At 40.7% G+C, this 20,959-nt stretch overlaps 1 protein-coding gene across 1 annotated transcript in view; it reads left to right on the forward strand.

The window, feature by feature from the left end:
• Nucleotides 1–20,959, forward strand: part of RFX3 (regulatory factor X3) — a 156,449-nt gene that overhangs the window by 38,526 nt on the left and 96,964 nt on the right. Inside the window, exon 2 of the mRNA XM_080819674.1 lies at nucleotides 3,564–3,661. Coding sequence (XP_080675800.1) covers nucleotides 3,564–3,661 — 98 coding nt within the window. The remainder of the gene's footprint in view (nucleotides 1–3,563; nucleotides 3,662–20,959) is intronic.

The raw sequence follows: 20,959 nt of genomic DNA on the forward strand, positions 1-20,959 counted from the left end.
TCCCTTTTCTCTCATCATATTCATGTTTTCCTTTAAAATTTGTCTCCTTGTAACTCTTTTAAAGTCCCTGCCACTTCCTGTCTTTCATTTCTGTTTGTTTCTGTTGATTGGCTTTTTTCTTCTGGTTGCAGATCACGTGTACCTGATTCTTCACATGTCTAGTAATTTTTTATTGGGTGCCGGGTATTTTGATTCTTACAGTTCTCTATGTTTGGATTTTGCTGTTTTCCTTTTAAAGGATTAAACCTTGTCTTATATAGGCAGTTAAGTGAATCAATTCAATCTTTTGTAAGGTTATTTTTTAGCCTTTTTAAATTATTCTTTAAAAATTTTTTTTATTTGAGAGACAGTAAGAGAGAGCACTTGAGCAGGGTGAGGAGCAGAGGGAAGCAGGCTCCCTGCTGAGTAGGGACCCCCCCCACCCCCACCCCCTCTACATGGGGCTCGATCCCAGGACTCCAGGATCACAACCTGAGCTGAAGGCAGACACTTAACCAGCTGAGCCACCCAAGCACTCCCTTTTTAGCTTTATTAAGATGGCTCTAAAGTAGTCTTACTGTAGAGTTGGTTAAGCCCTTCTGCAATGGCTTTAATGCTTCTGCTGTTTCTACAGAATGCCCTGGACGTTCAATTCACATCACTGTCCGGTTAGAACTTGAGTATCTCTGTGCACTGAATGTGCGGCTTCATACTCAGCATCAGACTCCAAGGGATCTCCATTATTATTTCTGGACCTAGTTCTCTGCTTAATGCCCTCTCTGACCGTGCCCCCAAATTTAGGTGCCTCAGCCTCCCCCATTCCTCTGTCCGTCTTCTAACCTCAGTGAGATCACCATGCTCTATTTGGTTTCTTCCTTCCTGCTTAGCAGCCTGGGAAATGCCTCCCTTTCAGCTCCAGGGATCATTATGGGGTTACCTTATTTGTTTCCTTACTCTTAAGGATCACACTTTTATGATGCCTTTTCTCAGATGACCAGAAACATTATTTCTACATATTTTGTCCAGTTTTCCACTTTTTCAGTGTGGGAAAAGTGTTTCTAGTATATTTATTTCATCGTGGGCAGAAGTGGAAGTCCTTCCACATACTGATTTATGTATTTTATATATTATGTATGAAACAGATGAATTCATTTTAATTTTAAAAATCCAAGAGTATTATAAATAGAATAAAATATGGTAGTCCCCTTACCTCTCCCATCTCATTTCGTGTCACTCAACAGAGAAACCACTTTTAGAAGTTTGATGTGCATCCTTCTGTTTTCCTTTATGTACTTATATCCATTTATATACACATGTTCATGCAAATGAGAGGTAGACATATTTTTAAATGTAAATAAAGCAGTTCTGTAACTATTATTCTGCAATATACTTTTTCACTTGATAACGTCTTGGAGATGGAGATCTTGTTATTAAAGTATATATCAATTTTTATTTTTCTAATATTAGCCATATATCCTACAGAATGGTTTTCCTCTAATTTATTTAATCACTCTACTCTTCAGTCATTAAGGTTTTTCCTCCTAACTTTATGCTGTTTAAAACTTTATTTTTTAATAATATGTACAGTAACTTTTCCAGTGGTATTTCTGTAGGAGAAATCGCAAAGTTTTCAAAGAGTCTGTCTATAAATTGCCTTTCTAAACAGTTTTTACATGTTTATATTACTCCTAACTAGTAGGAACCAGGCTCTTTGAAGAAATCGTTGATTCTAGATCTAGAACAAGAAATATAAGAGATAAGTCTAGAATATTTTATCATAGCAGAAAGCAAGGGAGGTAAGCAAGATTACTGTGATGGCATCAAAAGATACAGAATGCCCTTTGAAGGGACTGCCATTAGTCAGAGATGGGACAGTTTACCAAGCAAAGAACTGCCGGACTGAAAAACATCAAGTATGTTTGACAGCCAAGAATCATAAAGATGCCAACCAAACCAAACCCCAAACCACATTGCTCACCTTGGAAGGGAGCTAGGGGATAGCATTCCGAGTACTGGTAAGGAGAAGAATCGTGTAGTTAATCTTCCTCTAACTGTACGACCTTCTTTCGAAGTAACCAAGTAATTAATGAGAATCATTTCTCTTTATTTATTTATTTATTTATTTGAGAGAAAGAGAGAGCACAAGTGGGAGGGGGAGGAGGAGACAGCTGAGGGAGAAGCAGACTCCCCTCTCAGCAGGGAGCCCAATGTGGGGCTCGATCCCAAGACCCTGAGATCATGACCTGAGCCCAAGACAGATCCTTAACCTACTGAGTCATCCAGGCGCCCCAAGGGGAATTTCTTTATGGAAGTCTACTAATAAATGAAGAAGGAATAACAGAACAGAATCAGTCAATCAAAGTTATAACCTATATTAATTGAAATACCAGCCCTGGAAAGTGATCATCAGTGGCTACTAATAATCTCAGGGAAAGCATGAAGACAAAGCATTCTGAGAAGAGGATTGTAGCTGACAACACCAGACCCCACTGATTATATGTTAACACTGAAGAAGGAGAGACCCCCAGCTGTCATATGGCAACCAATATGGCAGCTCTTCAAGAATCGAACCTGTTCAAGGCCCTCGATCTAACTCCCTGTTTATAGAATAAACAAGAGATAGAGGAACTTAGTAAATGACATCTCAGGGAAGCTATCATCCAAGTCTAGAAATTCTAGAAATTCTATAAGATAAATAGTCCTTGTTTCTTCAATAAGTAATAGTCAAGAAATAAAAAAGATGGGAAGCTTTTAGAGATTAAAAGAGAAAGGTAGGAAATCTCACCCAAATGTAATACGCAGACCTTGTTTGGATCCTGATTTGAACAGACCAGCTCTAAGGACACATTGGAATCATCAGATTTAACGATGCCTGGATTCTAGATGCTATCCTGGAGTTGTGAATGTGCTATATGTGATATTAGTGTTGTGTTCCTGTTAAAAAATAGTCCCTCTCTCTTACTTACCAGTGAAATGTTAGAATCTCTGCACTTGCTTTTAAATCATCCTGTAAGGGCTTAAAAGGGGAGCGTTGGTGGCAAGTATTTATCTTGGGTGATCAGTACAGGGGGTTATTATAGTATTTTTTCTACGTTTGCATGGGTGAAATTTTCCATCATTAATTTTTTATTTTATTTTTTAATTTTTTTTTTTTTTTAAGAATTCAGCTCTGTGCCCTATGTGGGGCTCCAACTCACGACCCCGAGAACAAGCATTGTGTGTTCTCCTGACTGAGCCAGCCAGGCAGCCCCTGAGTTTTTTAAATTGGAAAATAAACTTAGCAGTAACAGACCAGGTGAAGAGAGCTTCATCAATCATTAGGATAAGTGAGCAACTTTGCAAAGTTTCACCCTAAATATTTGGAATATGTCTGTACCTACACACCTGCAGAAAAGGTATCTGCAAATGGCAGAGAATTTATTCAGCGTGCTTGCTACTGTCGATCTGAGCCCCCCATGTGCTTGTCTTGAAATGAGCATGAGTCTGACTGTTTCCAACACCCTAGAGAGATCTTTGCGGCAAAGCTAACGCCGTGTGTTCGGTCGGACTGGCTTCTCACCGCGATCCTAATATCTGTTTTCCAGGTGCAGCAGGTGCAGACTGTGCAGCAGGTCCAGCATGTCTACCCAGCTCAGGTGCAGTATGTGGAAGGAAGCGATACTGTCTATACCAACGGAGCGATGTAAGTTGATACGCGGGAGTCGTTTTCATTCCCCTCGCGTAGTCAGAGGAAAACACTGGGTTTGCTGACACATCCCGCTCTTCCCAGATTGTTTCCTTGTTTTTGCGGTAAATTTTTTTTTTTTTTAATTTTTTTAACCAGATCAGAGTTACTGGAATGAGGCTTCTGTGTAGAGATTTGTCTAGGTTTGTGACGAATGTGCGCTGATCTCCACCTCAGTGGAATATTTTAAATTATGAAAACTGTTACGCTTTTTAAGGGTTTTCACTAGGTTGAGAAAAATGTATACCCCTTGTTGGTGATTTCTGTATCTTATTAATACCTTATAAACCCTGTGCTTTTTGTTTTTATAAATAAGATGAATTTGGGTGTGTCTTTGTAAACTACCACAAAACTAGTACATTTGTTCCTTTTGGCATTTCCTGAATGAAGTTTAGTGTCTGTAAGAGTCTCTGATCCTCCAATCTTAATTTCCTGCTGAACTTGCCTTCCCCTGCCCCAACTCACCGCCTCCGCAGCAACAACAATGTAAATTTATAAATTTATGCCAGTCGCGTTTTTTAGCCACTTTGGATGAACTAAGATTGGGGATGTTATAAGAGACTAAGAGCTATTACAGGTCACCGTGATGGCTTTCATTTGACCATGTGAGGTTTTGCTTGTGATCTGTTGGGTCTCCGAGTTTACCAGAAATGAATTCAGATTCTCTCATTCTCTTCTGCCCACCACCTCCCTGCAGCGCTGGTGGGCCCCAGGTCCGTATGTTCTGCTTTATCCTTACTGCACCTCCTCTCTCCTTGGGTGGTGTCATAGAGTCCCATGATCTCAACCTGTCACCTCCATGAGGGCTGGAATTCTTGTCTTTCACAGTAAGTCTAACACCGGAAGAGTACCTGACACATAGTCAAAGTTCAGCTGTGGTTACCTATTGTTATTATAACTAAGCCCCTTGGAATCCTCCCTTAACTCTGCACGAGTTTTATTGTCATGATTAAGATACTTAACTATTTTGAGCTTTTGATGATCCTTTCCTGGGAAGTGGGAGGACGATGATCTCACTCTTATTAGGCTGTTGTAAGGATTTGAGGAAATATCTTTTCAGCAACTCATGCAGGCCTGGGAGATACTAGCTGGCCCCAAACTGAAAGCTCCTCCCTCGACCTGACCCTTCTCTCCTTTCTCATTGCTTTCGGTCACTGAATCCATCTACATTCCCACTGCCTTAAAACCTCCATTACCTATAGAATACAATTCATCTCCCCACCTTGGCATTCACCCGTTTCCTACCTCTCCAGCTTCATTTTCCACCTGTCCTAAGGACAACCAACTTTGTAAGGGTTTTCCCAAATACTACCCTTTTGTGCCTGTTTTTTGGACGTGTGGTTTTCTCTACCTGCCCAGTTCCCTACGCCGAGCCTTGTGGGATCTGTATAGACTGCTCCTTTGTCTCCCCGCCTTGTGCCATGGACCCTTGGCTCTCTAGTGCGGTTAAGTTGCCCTTCCCCTGTAGGATAAGGACAGCCCTGGACCCTGACCTTCACGTCCAGCGTGGTGCTGTGAATGCTTACTCTTACATCTCTTACAAGCAAGAAAATGTCATTCTCTTGTTTTATTTACAGCGAGTTAGGAGACTGGCACGTAATAAAGGGCCAATGAGTTTCTGTTGCTCCAGTGAATCCAAAACTCTTTACGTAAGTTCGGCACACTCTGAATATTTTTTTACCTGTTTGTTGTGTAGGACTGTAGCCTCCTGGAGTCTGCTTTTAGAATCTCTACCATAAACCCACACTACGGTTGGCATTTACACCAAAAAAAACAGATCCACCTGCCACTTGGAGTGGCATACTATCAGGGAAAACATAATGGGTTTCTAGATGCTGCTAGAGATCACTCAGTTATATTGTCATTTCATCCTTGCCTGTGGCTTCTCTGTCACAAGAGCCCCAGAGTAAAGCCATTATATACTCTGCCTTTGCTCAAGCGTGTGCCGTCTCCTACCTGGTTTGTTCTTCCCGTTTAAAGGCATCCTAGACAAAGCCTGAACAAGCCAGCCCCCTGCAGCGGAGGCCTGAGTTACCACTCTGCTGCCTGTTACTGTAGCATTTCGTCTTACGTGTATTACAGCGTTCTATCAGCAGAGAATCCCAGAAAATCTGACAAATAGAAGTTTGAACAAATTAGGGCTTTTCTTTTTGTCAGGTCACAAGAAGCCCAGAGGTTGCATGTTGTGCCAATCATTAGTACTCCATGGTACAAAGATAAAGTCAGCCTTCTTAGAGAAAATCTTACAAGCTGACATATAGCAAGGGGAGCATAACTGGACTGGCCACACCATGGAAACTGCTCCAGTAGACAAAGTCTGGCCTCACAGAGTTCTGCATATTTCTAGGGAACAGGGGCAGTGAGCCTTCGTGGGCTACATAGTAGGGAAAAGTGGCTTTCTTAGAAAGGGAGGAGTGGGTGCCTGTCATTCTCAGTTCCATCAGCCTCTTCTTCCATCGGGATTAATCAGATCTGCTGAGCCAGCTTGGAGCCAAACGACCAAAAGGTAATAGGAAATGAGCCTTTAGAAACATCCAGAACCGTGCTTCCTTTACTGACATGGGTTTCGCAGCTCAGGGATGTTCGAGCCAAGATTTTCTGATAGGTTGATGAGATGTCTGCTTCAGTTGGGACCATCGTAGCTACATTCCAGATGGGAAGAAGAGGATATGTGTGTACATGCAGACATGTGTACACATATGTGTTTATGTGGCCATGAACATGCACACAGAGGCTTTCCCAGACGCCCCCAGCTCCCTTTAGCTTCTCTCTCTTGAACAGCACAAGGCAGTGGTTAGCTGCAAGCGGACCTGGAAACGCTGGCCTGTAACTTCCATGTTTACGGTAGAAAGCAGCAGGGAACAGTGTCTATCCTCCTCCTTCATCATTGGTCCAAGGCCGGGCAGAGAGATGACTGGTGTGTGACTTTGTCCAAGCTATTCTGCCTGCTTCACTCTCATTCATCTGTGCCGTGGAGGTGGTTAGCTTTTCCGAAAGTGCTTTCTGTAGCATCTTATAAATAGTAAACACTCAGTCAACTTTAGCTATTGCTGTAAAATTACGTACTATAAAAAAAAAATTAAGTACTATAGTTCTTCTTTTGATTATTTCCGGCTCCTTTTGAGGACCTGAATTCTGCCTATTGCCTTGTGCCTTTTTAAACCCTTCGGCCACGGCCCTCAGGATCTTCCATGCCACAGGCAGATGTGAGATCACTTGCAAAACCTTGGAGAAACAGCATCGCTAAAGTTGACGCTTTAGAACGAGAGAGCCCATTTAAGTCCAGAAATGATTCCAAGTAAATATCTCACGTCCACATGTATTTGCTCTGGCTCACAGTGTCTGTGTATTAGATCATGACTAATGAGTTCTAGGTCGTGAGTTCATTTGCCACAAAGTCCAATAAGCTTTGATCCGGTCTGTGTGGGCCTGGATCGTATCCTCATCTCTAGCCGCTGGGGCCACATGTGTGCCAAGAGAAGATACAGCTTCAAAAACCTTTCATTAAAATTTCCGTTCCAGTGCAATTTTTGACCAAAGATCCTGTAGCAGCACGTTCATATTTACTAAAGAAACATTGTCTTGTCGTGAATTATCCTCACAATTGTGGCAGGTAGAGAACTATGAATACTGTTTCTCAAATATAACAAACTTTTTTTTTTTTCCTCAGCTTTAGCTCTTTTGATCTTTCGGTGATTTTGGAGGCTGTTATTTGACTCTGTACAATGTCTGTCTCAAAGGTTCACTTGAGAGGTCTTATGTTCCCTCTTTTTCTTTGATGCCCTTCCCTGTGTGTTAGGAAACAGTCCTCCCCATTCTTGCATCTGGCACACTGAAGTCTCAGCCAGCTGGTTTGATCCCTGACCTGGGTCTCAGGGAGATTCCTACTTCTGTACGATCATCGAGGCTTTTTGCTAATGACATTCCCAGAAGACAGGCGTGCCGGTCTTTGTCATGAACCTTTGAGCACCCGCGCCTGCCCTTACAACCTACTCATGCCTCGTCAGTGCCAGTGTGCTGATGCTCCTGTCCCCGGCGTCCCCATGCCGTGTCACCAGGATGCACAGGGCCTCCCTTGAGAGGTGGTCATAGCCCTTCCAGAGATGTGTCATCACTTGTGAACATGTACAGTCATAATAATTGGATGATATTGGAGTGTTTCTTCGTTCTCGTCGTGAGGATGGGCGACTCCCGCAGCCTCAAAGGCCGAGTCTGATTTCTGGTGCTGGGTGTTCAAGAACAGCTTTCTGTGAAAGGAAGAAGGGAACAGAATTGGCTTTTCCTTCCGGTAGTTTTCCCATGAATCTTTTCCAAAGTCTGATCATAGTCTTGTCTTTTTTTGAGAGAGAGAGAGAGAGAGAGAGAGAGAGAGAATGAGCGGGGGGAGGAGCAGAGGCAGAGGGAGAAGCAGGCTCCCCACTGAACAGGGAGCCCAACGCAGGTCTTCATCCCTGGACTCCCAGATCATGACCTGAGCCAAAGGCAGACGCTTAACCCACTGAGCCACCCAGGCACCCCAGTCTCGTCTTTTTCTACAGATTCTTAGAATTTACGATGGCTGATAATTTAGAATGCTGTAATTAAACAAGCTGGGAAGCACTGCATACCGTGGAGACACAGTCCAACTGTAGCAATTACTACTTCCTGCAGTAGCTCAGAAATCAATTTTCTTTAATAGAATGATTTTTTTTCTTTCCTTACCCCTTTTTTTGGACTCCTTCTTCCCCCCACAATCAGTCCTCCCTCATGTTAGTCAAGATGGAAATAAAGACATCCTGCTCTATCATGGCCAAGTTAAGAAATATTTTTTTTTTGAAAAATGATTTTAATTTTAAAGGATTGTCCTATATCAGCCACTCTTTGAAGCTCGTCTGCTGTTCAGAGACGATCAATATTTTGAAATGCCAGTGTGCTGACGGCCTGCATATCTGTTGCGGTAAGACTGGCCTGCTTGGAGGCCCTCTCACCATCTTCCTGTTTAGCTCATAGATTTCTCATCAACCCCAATATAGGATTTTATAAAGTGTGTTTTACAGAATGTTAGTCCCATGAAAGTATTCTGTGGTTATATAAGCAGGGAAACACTGTGCCAAAAGCCCTTCTTTTGAGGACTCTAAATTTCTGTTTGTCTTCTGAAGGCTCTGAGAAGTCCCCTAGAGAAGAAATGCAGTGCATTAGAAAGTGAACCTCAGAATTCTTTGATCTTGAATAGTATGGAGTCCTGTGTCATGGTGTGCTTTGGGAGTTGGTACATTATTAATATCTGGACAGAGAACAGATTTGTTCAAAATCCATGAGCATTCATAAAGGACTCACATTTTTTTTTTAAGTTTTTATTTATTGGAGAGAGAGAGAGCACAAGTGGGAGGAGCCGAGGGAGAGGGAGAAGGGGAGGGAGAATCCCAAGCAGACTCAGTGCTAAGCGTGGAGCCCAGTGTGAGGCTCCGTCCTACAACGCCGGGATCACAACCTGAGCCAAAGCTAAGAGTCAGACACTGAACTGTGTCACCAGCTACCCTGAGGACTTACATTTTAAAAAGTCATTTCTTGAAAATCCTACAGTAAGTGCATTTTCCAAAGCTACTAATTATTCTTTTCATATACTTTTTTTTAGAAAGAAATTTAGTAGCAAGCAATGCACTGTTTATTTTATTTTTATTAGTATTATTTTTTTAGACAGAGATTGAGAGAGCGTGCGAGCAGTAGGTGGGGGTGCTAGGCGGGCAGAGGCAGAGGGAGAGGGAGAGAGAGAATCTTAAGCAGGCCCCGTGCTCAGTGTGGAGCCCCACACGGAGCTCGATCTCATGACCCTGAGATCATGACCTGAGCCGAAATCAAGAGTCAGATGCTTAACCGACTGAGGCACCCGGCGCTCCTTTTGCATATCCTTTTTAAATGCTTAAATAAGAAATATGAAAAGGGATACTCTTCAAGTTCCTTTTTTGTCTGTTAGTGAAATAGGTTTCAGGATTTGCAGGTACGATTATGTTTTCTTACTAACATTTAGGTACTTCCTGCTTTGAAGAAATCGGGCGTGGAGTTTCCCTCGTTGAGACTGAGAGTGTGTTTTCTGCGTTTATCCTTCTACTGATAAACACATTCAAATTGGTATAGGATTTGGTTTGTCATTTGGGTTTCAGGAAGTATAGAGCTGATTACTTAGGAAGCTCCCGGAGAGAAAACTGCCCTTTTCTGTGGAAAAGCACACTGAGGTCTCTCTGCGGTTAGAGATGGCTCCCTTTCCTCAAAGAAAAATTCCCATGGGGCCCCTGGGTGGCTCAGTCAGCGGAGCGTCCAGATCTTAATTTCACCTCAGGTCATGATCTTGGGGTCCTGAGATCAGGCCTCGCATCGGGCTCTCAAGTTCAGCAGGAGTCTGCTGCTCCCCTTCTCTCTCTGCCCCCCCCCCACACAAACGTATGGTTCTGTCAATGAGTAAATAAATCTTTAAAAAGAAAGAAAGAAAGGAAAAGAAAAGAAAAGAAAGAAAAGAAAAATTCCCCTCTTTTCAAAAATGGAAGACTTTCAAATATGGCTTCTCAGAATGTCGTAGTCGGGTAGGTTTCGAGATCATGAATTCCAATCCTTAAAACTCCCAGAGGAGTAAGTGGAGGCCCAGAGAGGTACAATGATTTGCCCAGTTAGTTAATGTCTAGAGTTCATATTTTCTGACCTCCAGCGCATGGTTCTTTCCAATGATCTGCAAGTAAAGGTCTTTTGATCCTGAGTTATTTGGGGGATTGGAGGGAAGTTCAGTTATAAGCAAACATTTTAGTAAACTTTTTTTTTTTTTAAGATTTTATTTATTTATTTGACAGAGATCACAAGCAGGCAGAGAGGCAGGCAGAGAGAGAGAGGAGGAAGCAGGCTCCCTGCCGAGCAGACAGCCCGATGTGGGGCTCGATCCCAGAACCCTGAGATCATGACCTGAGGTGAAGGCAGAGGCTTTAACCCACTGAGCCACCCAGGCGCCCCAATTTTAGTAAACTTTATACCTTATACTATTGCATGATTGTGTATCTTATTATAGGTCGATAATTGAACTTATGATCTTTTTTTACTCTTTAAAACTAAGAATGTTGTTATTTATATGAATCTCTTTTCATGTTTTTAAAAAAATCTTCTACTTTTATAGTTAAATATATTTCATGAATATTTAATGTTCTTTGGATAGTCACAAAATGTATGGAAAAGTCCATATGTAATAATTTTTCAACATTGAATATTTTAGTTAAATGGCTTCCGAGAGAAAGGCTATATTATCTGACTGTCCTGTCTATATCACTTTTTATTATTTTTCACTAGTAGAATGAACTGATGTGCATTAAGGGTAATTTGAGATGTGATATTTTCCTATCCAGTAGCTTGTTGTCTAGAATAGTTCTCCACGATAATAGCTGGAAGGGTTTGGACACTTAGTTTTTTTTTTCCTCCTCTCCTCTCTCCGCCCCTTTTATTAAGAAAGGAAGAAATGGAAGAGATCCACATATCCTTTTATAGGTGTAGAAACAAGTTGTGTTACTAGTTTTCTTAAATGAGTTGCAGATACCCCTTCAGGTGTCATGTCTCCTACTAACGACAGGGTCACCTCAATAAACAGCATTTTTGCATCGAGATTTCCTAGTCCGTGGAATGGAATTAATCGTTAAAAGCGTTACTTAGTAACCAGGTCAGGGACAGAGAGCGTAGGGAATGGGAAATGGGGTAATTAGTATTGTCTGAAAAAGTATATTCACTTTTGGTATAGGGATTCTTCTACAACTAGCTGCAAAAGTCAAACTGGGTAAACATTTCCACTTGAACAGTATTTGAAGCTGGAGTAAGAAATCTCTGTTGAAGGCACGTGGTTGTGAAGGGTCTGTTTGTTGAATCATGATCTTGTGCCTCACCAAGTGGCTGTTTGCCTGGCCTTAGCACTCTGTTTGGCCTCAACAGCACACATAAGTGTGTTAGCTGCTTTTGTCCATTTTTGAAATTATCCATCTGTGACAAATTTCTGGTCTGTCTACCCCCTCCTCATGCTAAAATCTCTCTGGATTGACCACATACTCTTCCAAGCTGGCTTTCTTCTTCACATTACAATGCAGTGGCTCTTGTCAAGATCATTGGTGACCTCCAACTGTTAAGTCTAATAACCATTTTTCTAGATTAAATTTTCTTAATGTCAAACAGCCACCCTGCCAGCTACTCTGTTCTTGCTTGAGTCACGATCTCCTCTCGGCTTTTCTGACTGTGTTCTTCTGTTTTCTTCTCATCTTGTCAGGTCTTCCTCAATCTCATTATTGGCCACATGATTTTTCTGCGGCCGAAGTTCTGTGTACCTTCCCCTGCTATTCTCTAACAGAGACAACACTTAATGACTATACGTCGTTGCCGTGACTGTTTTTAACTTACCTAACGTTTGTCTTTCCCCCACCAGAATGGAAGTTTCATGTAGTCAAGTGCCTGGTTTTTGCTCCCCATTCTCTGATACCTAGAACAGTTATTGATAAGAGGTGCTCAACCTGTATTTGTTGAAGGAGTTCAATAAAAGATAGCATTTAATGACATGGGAGACAAGAGCAGGCTACTTGGTTGGTCTATCTTATGTATTTTCTCTTTTATTTATTTTTGCTGTGAATATTTTCTTTGTTTAATTTTTTTTTTAATTGAAGTATAGTTGACCCGCAGTGTTCCATTAGTTTCAGGTGTACAGCGTAGTCATTGAACAAGTCCCTGCATTGTGCTGTGCCCCTCACAAGCGTGGCTGCCATCTGTCACCAAGTAATGCTATTATAATACAACTGACTGTGTTCCCTATGCTGTACTTTTTATCCTCATGACTGACTTATTTCATCATGGGAAGCCTGTATCTCCCCCTCCCCCTCCCCCTTCCTTCTGGCTTCCATCAGTTTGTTCTCCATATTTATGGGTTTGTTTTTGCTTTTCGTTTGTTTGTTTTGTTTTTTAGATTCCGGGTATAAGTGAAAGTATGTGGTATTTGTCTTTCTCTGTCTAACTTGTTTCACTTAGCATAATACCCTCTAGATCCACCCATGTTATTGCAGATGGGAAGATCTCGTTCTTTTTCATGGCTGAGTAATACACCGTTGTGTCTGTATACCACATCTTCTTAATTTTTTCCTCTTTGAATCGACATTTGGGTTACTTCCGTACCTTGGCTGTTGTGAATAATGCTGCAGTAAATAATAGGGGTGCATGTATATTATCAAGTGAGTATTTTTATTTTCTTTGGGTAAAAACCCAGTAGTGGAATTACTGGATGAGATGATATTTCTATTTTTAGTTTTTTGAGGAACCTACATACTGTTTTCCAACATGGCTGCTCCAACTTAACGTTCCCACCAACAGGACATGAGGGTTCCTTTTCCCCACATCCTCACCATGCTTACTACTACTACTATTACTACTACTACTACTACCAATACTACTACTACTACTACTACTACTTCTTCTTCTTCCTCTTCCTCTCCTTCTCCTTTCTTTTAAATTCTAGCTATTCTGACTTATGTGAGGTGGTATATCATTGTAGTTTTGATTTGCATTCTTCCTGATGATGAGTGATGTTGAGCATCTTTTCGTGTGTGTTGGCCATCTGAATGTCTTCTTTGGGAAAATGTCTACTCAAGTCCTCTGTCCATTTTTAATTGAATTATTTGTTCTTTCGGGTATTGAGCTGTACAAGTTCTTTATATATTTGAGATATTAACTCCATATCAGATATGTCATTTGCAAATAAGTTGGTTGGCTTATTTTGTTGGCAGTTACCTATGCTGTGCAAAAGCTTTTTATATTGATGTAGTCCTAATAATTTTACTTTTGTTTCCTTTGCCTGAGGAGACATATCTAGAAAAATGTTGCCAAGGCCAGTGTCAAAGAAATTACTACCTATGATTTCTCAAATGAGTTTCATGGTTTCAGTTCTTATATTTAGGTCTTGAATCCATTTTGAGTTTAGTTTTATGGTATATGGTGGAAGGAAGTGGTCTAGTTTCATTCTCCAGCATGTAGCTGGCCAGTTTTCCCAACACCATTTTTTTGAAGGGACCGTCTTTTCTCCTTTTATATTCTTACTTCCTTTGTCATAGATTAATTGACATACAAATGTAGATTTATTTCAGGGCTCTTCTGTTCCATTGAGGTATATGTCTGTTTTTGTGCCACAACCATACTGTTTTGATTACCACAGTTTTGTGTAGTATATCCTGAAATCTGGGATTGTGGTACCTTCAGCTTGTTGTTTTTTCTCAAGATTTCTTTGGCTCTACAGCATGTTTGGTGGTTTCAGACAAATTTTGGTTTTATTTGTTCTAGTTCTATGAAAAATATTATTGCGATGTGGGGAGAGATTGCATTGAATTTGTAGATTGCCTAGGATGGTATGGACATTAAACAATATGAATTCCTTCCATCCATGAGCGTGGACTGTCTTCCCATTTGTTTGTGTTGTCTTCAGCTTCTTTCATCAGTGTTTTATAGTTTGCAGACGGGCCTTTCACCTCCTTGGTTAAGTTTATTCCTAACTATTCCATTCTTTTTGGTGCAACTGTAAGTGGAATCATTCAGTTCTCTTTCTGCTACTTTGTTATTAGTGTATGGAATTGCACCTGATTTCTGTGCAGTAATTTTGTATCCTGCAACTTTACTGACATGTTAACTTGGTTGTTTTAAATACATAAGGGAAAATGATTGGAACTGAATTGAGAAGCTGTTAACATAGTATTAACACAGCTTTTTTGGCTGTGGGTTGGGGGAGGTTCTTTTTTTTTTTCCCCCCACTGCAAAACATTTTTGGGCTTATGTGCATGTATGTGGTTGCTCAGTTTTTGTTACTGTTTTCAAATATATAAGACAGTATTATTAACTGTAGTTACAGTGCTGTACATTAGATCCCCAGAACTTACTCTTTAACTGAAAGTTAGGTCCTTTGGCCATTATATCCCATTTCTCCCAGCTCTAGCCTCTGGCAACAACCATTCTACTCTCTATTTTTATAAATTTAATTTTTTATATTCTGCATCGAAAGGAGATTATATAGTACTTGTCTTTGTCTGACTTATTTCACTTAGCATTATGTTCTCAAAGTGTTTGTAGGTTTTTGTAATGGCTGAATAACATTCCATTGTATATATGTATACCACATTTTCTTTATCCACTCATCTGTTGCTGGACACTTAGGTTGTATCCATGTCTTGGCTATTGTGAATAATGTTGCAGTGAATAGGGAATATAGATACCTCTTTGAGATACTGATTTCATTTCCTTCAGATATACACCCAGAAGTGGGATTACTGGATTATATGGTCACTCTGAAATAGACACATGGGCCAATGGAACAGAATAGAGTGCCCAGAAATAAGCCATAAACTCAAGCATATACAGCCAACTAATCTTTGACAAGGGCTCAAGGATATATAATAGGAAAAGGACAGCCTCTTCAGTAAGGGGTACTGAAAAAAATTGGATCTCTACATGCAAAAAGAAAGAAAGAAAGAAATTGGACCACTATGTTACAGCACTCACAAAAATTGAAATAGATTATAGACTTAAGTATAAGATCTGAAACTATAAAACTCCTAGAAGAACACGTAAGGTATATATACCCTCCTTGACATCAGCCTTTGCAACACTTTAGGTATGACACCAAAAGCACAGGCAAAAATAAACAAGTGACCTCATCCAACTGAAAGACAAAGGAAACCATCAGCAAAATGAAAGGCCACCTAACAAATGGGAGAAAATATCTGTATGCCGTGTATCTGAAAGGGGTTGATATCTGAAGTACTTAGGGGACAGACACAACCTTTTGTTTGCAAAAAAGCAAATAATTCAATTAAAGAATGGGCTAAGGACCTGAGTAGACATTTTTTTTTTCTCCAAAGACATACAAATGGCCCACAGGTAATGAAAAACTTCTCAGCATCACTAATCATCAGGGAAATGCTGTTAACAAAAAGACAAGAAATAACATGTGTTGATGAGGAGGTGGAGAAAAAGGAACTCTTGTGCCCTGTTGGTGGGAACATAAATTGGTACAGTCATTATGGAAAACAGTATGAAATTTCCTTTAAAAAAATTAAAAATGGAACTACTGTTCTATCTAGCTCAGTTTTTCTTATTTATAAATTTAAACCAGGGACTGTGGATCAAAATCTTCCATGATCCATTTCTGCCAATGTTGACTGAAGTCTCTATGCACTTCCCTGACTTACGTTGTCAGGAAAAATGACCTGTACAGTACTTACTACATGTACCTTATCGGTCTGCTTAAAAACCATTCTGGCAATGGACATTTTGCTAATGCTCTCAGGGATAGCTACAACAGACTGTACAGCTCCTACGTGATAGCAGACTTTAGACTTTTTTAAAAAGCTCGGACCAGAAGAACTAATAGTTATGAGATTGTACTCTTCTCCTTCATGCCTGTGAACTATGGGTTGCACATTTTTAGTGTCTTCCGGTATTGTCGTTCTTAAAGTTTTGCAGACCAGCCTCACTGACATCATCTGAGAGCTTGTCAGAAGGACCCAGCTGGTCTACTGGATCAGGAATTGTGGGGGTGGGGGTGGGGTCTGGCCGTGGGTGTCTCACAAGCCCTCCCACTGATTCTTATGAATGCTGAAGTGTGAGAACCACATTTCTTTATTAGAATTAAAGAATTTAAATACAAAGTGCAAATGTCTGGTTATCTTGATGTAATGGTAACAGGATGATACGAAGTTCCAGTTCCAGTACTCCAGACATTATCAACATATTTGGTAATGAAAATACTGCATGTGAATGGGAAATCCCAATTAGTTGTTGCAAGAATTCTTATCGACTTTTACCATTCATCGTTGCATTTCCTCCCTTGTTGTTTTGGCAACAATTCAGTAGATGCTTTTAGTTTTTACTTATTGTTATAGCAGTTGAAATGAACAGAAGTAAGTTTGTCTTCTGAATTTAAATCAAGCCAAGGGTTTTATTCATGATATTGAGTAGTATTTCTTTCTTTATTTTCAGTCTTGTTTTTTTATTCTTAGGCAGTGATAGGAAATTAAACGTCATGTCACTTGACTTCCCTTTGGAATTACCATTTACCCTTTGGTGTCTTTCACAAAATGGACATGTCCCCACTCAGTGGCATCTTCTGGCTTCAGTCTAACTGGAAGCATTTGAGAGATCTGTTTCAAAACTCAAATAAGTCATGCATGCCGGCCAGCTGGAGATTATATCCTGTACGAACGCAATTTGTTGAAGATTCCAAATAATAGCTACTTCTGTGCAGGGCTTTTGTGATGCACATTAAAAACTTCATAGTGGAAAACTGTTTAAGACAGGGTTCTTGATTTTAGGCAGCAGAAAATAGCTCTGGGTTATGTGAGCAGAACACAGGATTTATCGAAAGGTATTTGTGACTTAGAGAATTTCAAGGATGTCTGGAGAATGCAGCTGAACCAGGATGGGCATGAGTGGTGTTAGGCATCCAGACCGTAGACGAAATCACATCACAGAAGAAGTCCAGTGAGAACACCTCATGCTGCCATGGCCTCAAATCACACACCCTTGCCGCCTCTAGATTCTGACCGTGGCTGTGTTAAGGGGGATGACAGTTCCCCACCTGTGTGGTTCCTCTAGCCAATAAGTGAGACAGTAGATCCCTGCCTTTACAAATAATTCCCCCTCATTCCCAAATTCTCCAAGTTTCCTCTTGTGCTCTGGAAAATACTTAAGACATTCTGGCTACACTTATTTACCTATTTCTTTGATCTGGTTCGATAAAATGAATATTGCTTTCAGGACACTGACACACTTTCCAATAAGATTACCTCCTATCCTATTTCATGAACATGTTCCAGAATCATCTCCCATGACCCCTCTGCAGCCCTGGGCCCTCCCTTCCTCATGGTTTCCAGTTACCTCTCTGGCCTCAGGACTTTGTTCAGGTTATTTCTCTAGCGGGAACAGTCCCCTAGCCAAACCTTCTTACTCCCACCCCAGCTGAAAACAAAATTCAAAGTTCTTATGCTAGTTCCTAACAGTGTCTTTAAAACTTAGTGAACTACCATCCGTAGTGACAAGGTGAGATGTGCATTTTATACTCAGGTAAATACACACATGCACCCAGGAGTATACGCACACATGTGTGCGCACACATGCACACCATGCATTTAAATGATGGAAATAAATGTTTCTCAAAGTAATGCTTGTCCTTACAAGGTGTAATGTGCTTGAATGTTGGCTGGTCTAAGCCAGTCTCTTTTTTAAATAGCTGTTGTGACCTATTAAAATTGTGAATGTGACCCACAGTTTAAAAAAAAATATTTACACTGTTTGCATGTTTAATTTTTACCCACTTTTTCAAGCCCGTTTCTGATATCCTCGTTCATTATATCCAGCCATTCTAGACTTGTGATTTCTTCCTAAATACCAGGATCTTTCTTGTGTTGTGGCTTTTCACACGCAGTACTCTCTTCCTGATATGTTACTCTTTCTGCTTTCCACAGGGCTGACTCCTTTTCATCTTTTAGTTTTTAAGCTAAATCTCTCCCCTTTGGGATAACATTACTTGACTCCTCTAAACCCACCCCCCCACTTATTTGCTTTCATATTCGATTTTTCTTCCACAGACTTAAGAGAATTTCTAATTATCATATTGTATTACTTATTTATGTATTTATTCTTTTTTTTTTTTCTTTTGAGAGAGAGAATGAACAAGCAGGGAGGAGGGTCAGAGGAAATGTGGGCTCCCCGCTGAGCAGGAAGCCCAAAGCCGGGCTCCATCCCAGGACCCTGAGATCATGACCAGAGCCAAAGGCAGACATTTAAACGACCGAGCCACCCAGGCGCCCCTGCATTTTTTATTTTTGAGCACCTACTCCTCTTCTAGCCCTTGTGACCATAGATGTCATGTCTCTTTTGTTCCTTATATTTTAGTTGCCAGAATAGATGCTCAGTAAATATTTGTTAAAAGAATGTGTACAGAGTCACCTGCAAAGATTAAAACGTTCTCCCCGTGTAAGATATTATAATGATCTGCCTTATTATATTCTATCTCCATAGGACATTTTATGGTGTAACACTTGCAAGATACTCTATTTCCTTAATTAACCATTTTCAGGCCATTGCTTAATCCTCTGGTTGACTAGCTTATTGGTAGGAGGACATTCAAAACCTGGGTAAAATACAAAATACACAGTTCAGAGATACTCTCTATCTGGAGTTGTGGATAAGACACTTGACGCTAAAGAAAACAGAAAATTGGTGATAGCTAAGGTAAATTGACATAATCATCCTAGTGAATATGCAAGCAGGGAATACTCAGGGTCATGCTTAGCCCAGGTGTGTGCCGAGGCATGATGGGATGCAAACAGCACTAATTTACTGAATTCAATGGATCAGTCCTGACATTTACATAGAATCTTATAAAGGAGTCAGCTATGAAGCAGCATCTGCTAGCAAGTAGGCACGTATCTATGTATTTACATTCATTACTGGATACATATGCGGAACAATGGAAAGTCTTCTCTTCTGCTATAGAAATAATATGACACATTATTTTCATAACAGTCTGGCAGTCAATAAAGAACAAGCAAAAGGAACACAGTAGCACTTTTCAAATGCGCAGAGGACTGCTTGGGAATTTCGCTGTTTTGGGAACGTACGGTCCAGAAATAGTAAGCTGCTTTCAGTCTGATATGCCAAATATTGAGTAATTTTCTGGAACATATGTTTTGGAAATTTGGGGGGAAAATAGTGTTCGGGCAATAACTCCTGTGTATTCATTATACAGTATGAAAAACAGACTGATCTGAGGCATCAGAATTAGAGAGTCATTCCTTCCAGTACCTAAGAAAGATCTTTGTCCTGTTGGTGCTTCTTTTTCTTCTTCTTCTTCTTTTTTTTTTTTTCTTTTTAACATACATTTTTCAGTATTTCTCCAGGAGCTTAAAGCATTTAGACATGGCAAAGACCTTTTGGAGTTATCTGTGCATGACTTTGGCTTTGGCTCTGGAAACAGGACTCCAGTGATGGGTTAATGCTTATCATCCTAACCTTTAAAGGACAGGGACTAAGGATATTGTGGTCCGCCTCTATGACCCAGTTTAAAAGCCTCCTCCATTCCCACTGCAGGGGTACATTTTTCAGAAGACAAATCCAGAAGCCCTTCACAACACTTCATTTCCTAATAATTTTTGTCCTCCCCCCGAAATTGTCAGTCTTTATCCCAATATGTGTCTGTGCAGTACCCCAGTCTTGTCTCCTGTCCCAGGGGTCATGGTTGAGTGATGAGGATAACTTGTGAGTCAGGCACACTCTTCATTGACTTTCCCCTTTTCCCATTCTTCTCTCACTTTCCAACTCACAAGTGATCTCTAACTACTAGAAGGAAGTATGAAAATCAATGTGGGTTGCCATGTTTTCATACTGACTTGAGGGATGTAGAGATTTTATGTATATGTGATGCATTGGTTTGTATTCCCCTTGTACTCTGAGAACTCCAGAGGCATGCCCCACTGATGGAGTGACTTAAATCCCTTGTAATGTGTCTCTTATGGTAGCATACTGACTTCCATGATCATAGAACCTCTAAAATCCAAGTGTGTGGTGGTAAGTATCCTCTGAAATAACCCCACCTTCTCCTTCTCTCCTCGTTTGTCGTGGGGAGGATGTCTCCAACGTTTCCATTCTGAGTCAGAGAAGAGGGGAGTGTGGTGCTAATTAACGGTGAGCCCAGATGTAAGCAAATCCCAGAGAGCAACAGGGAGCTCATGAGTTCTCTCTAAGACCTGTAGGGGCTGTTTCCCACAGTCCTTCACAAGTAATGACAAACAGAAAAAGTTGTTTTTATGTGATGAAATGGTTGAGGACATGGGCTAAATGCAGACTCCCAAATCTATTTTTTTTAAAGATTTTATTTATTTCAGAGAGGGAGAGAGGGAGAGAGCGAGAGACCACAAGCAGGGGAAAGGGCAGAGGGAGAGGGAGAAGCAGATTCCTAGCTGAGCAGGGAGCCCGTCTCAGCCAAAGGCAGACGCTTAACGGACTGAGCCACTCAGGTGCTCCCAAAATCTACTTTTTTTTTTTTTTAACTATCTGTTTGCTTTAGACAAAGCTATGTAATCTCTTTAACCTTTTCTAAACAAGTACTCACCTTATCTGTGAACTAGAAATTATAATAGTACCTATCTCAGAGTTGTAAGGAAGATTAAACAAGTCAATACCTGAAAGGCACATTAAATAGTGCCTATTGCATAGGAAATGGTCAGTAAATAT

This window comes from Martes martes, assembly GCF_963455335.1.
Source record: "Martes martes genome assembly, chromosome: 12".
Classification (NCBI taxonomy): Eukaryota; Metazoa; Chordata; class Mammalia; order Carnivora; family Mustelidae; genus Martes; species Martes martes.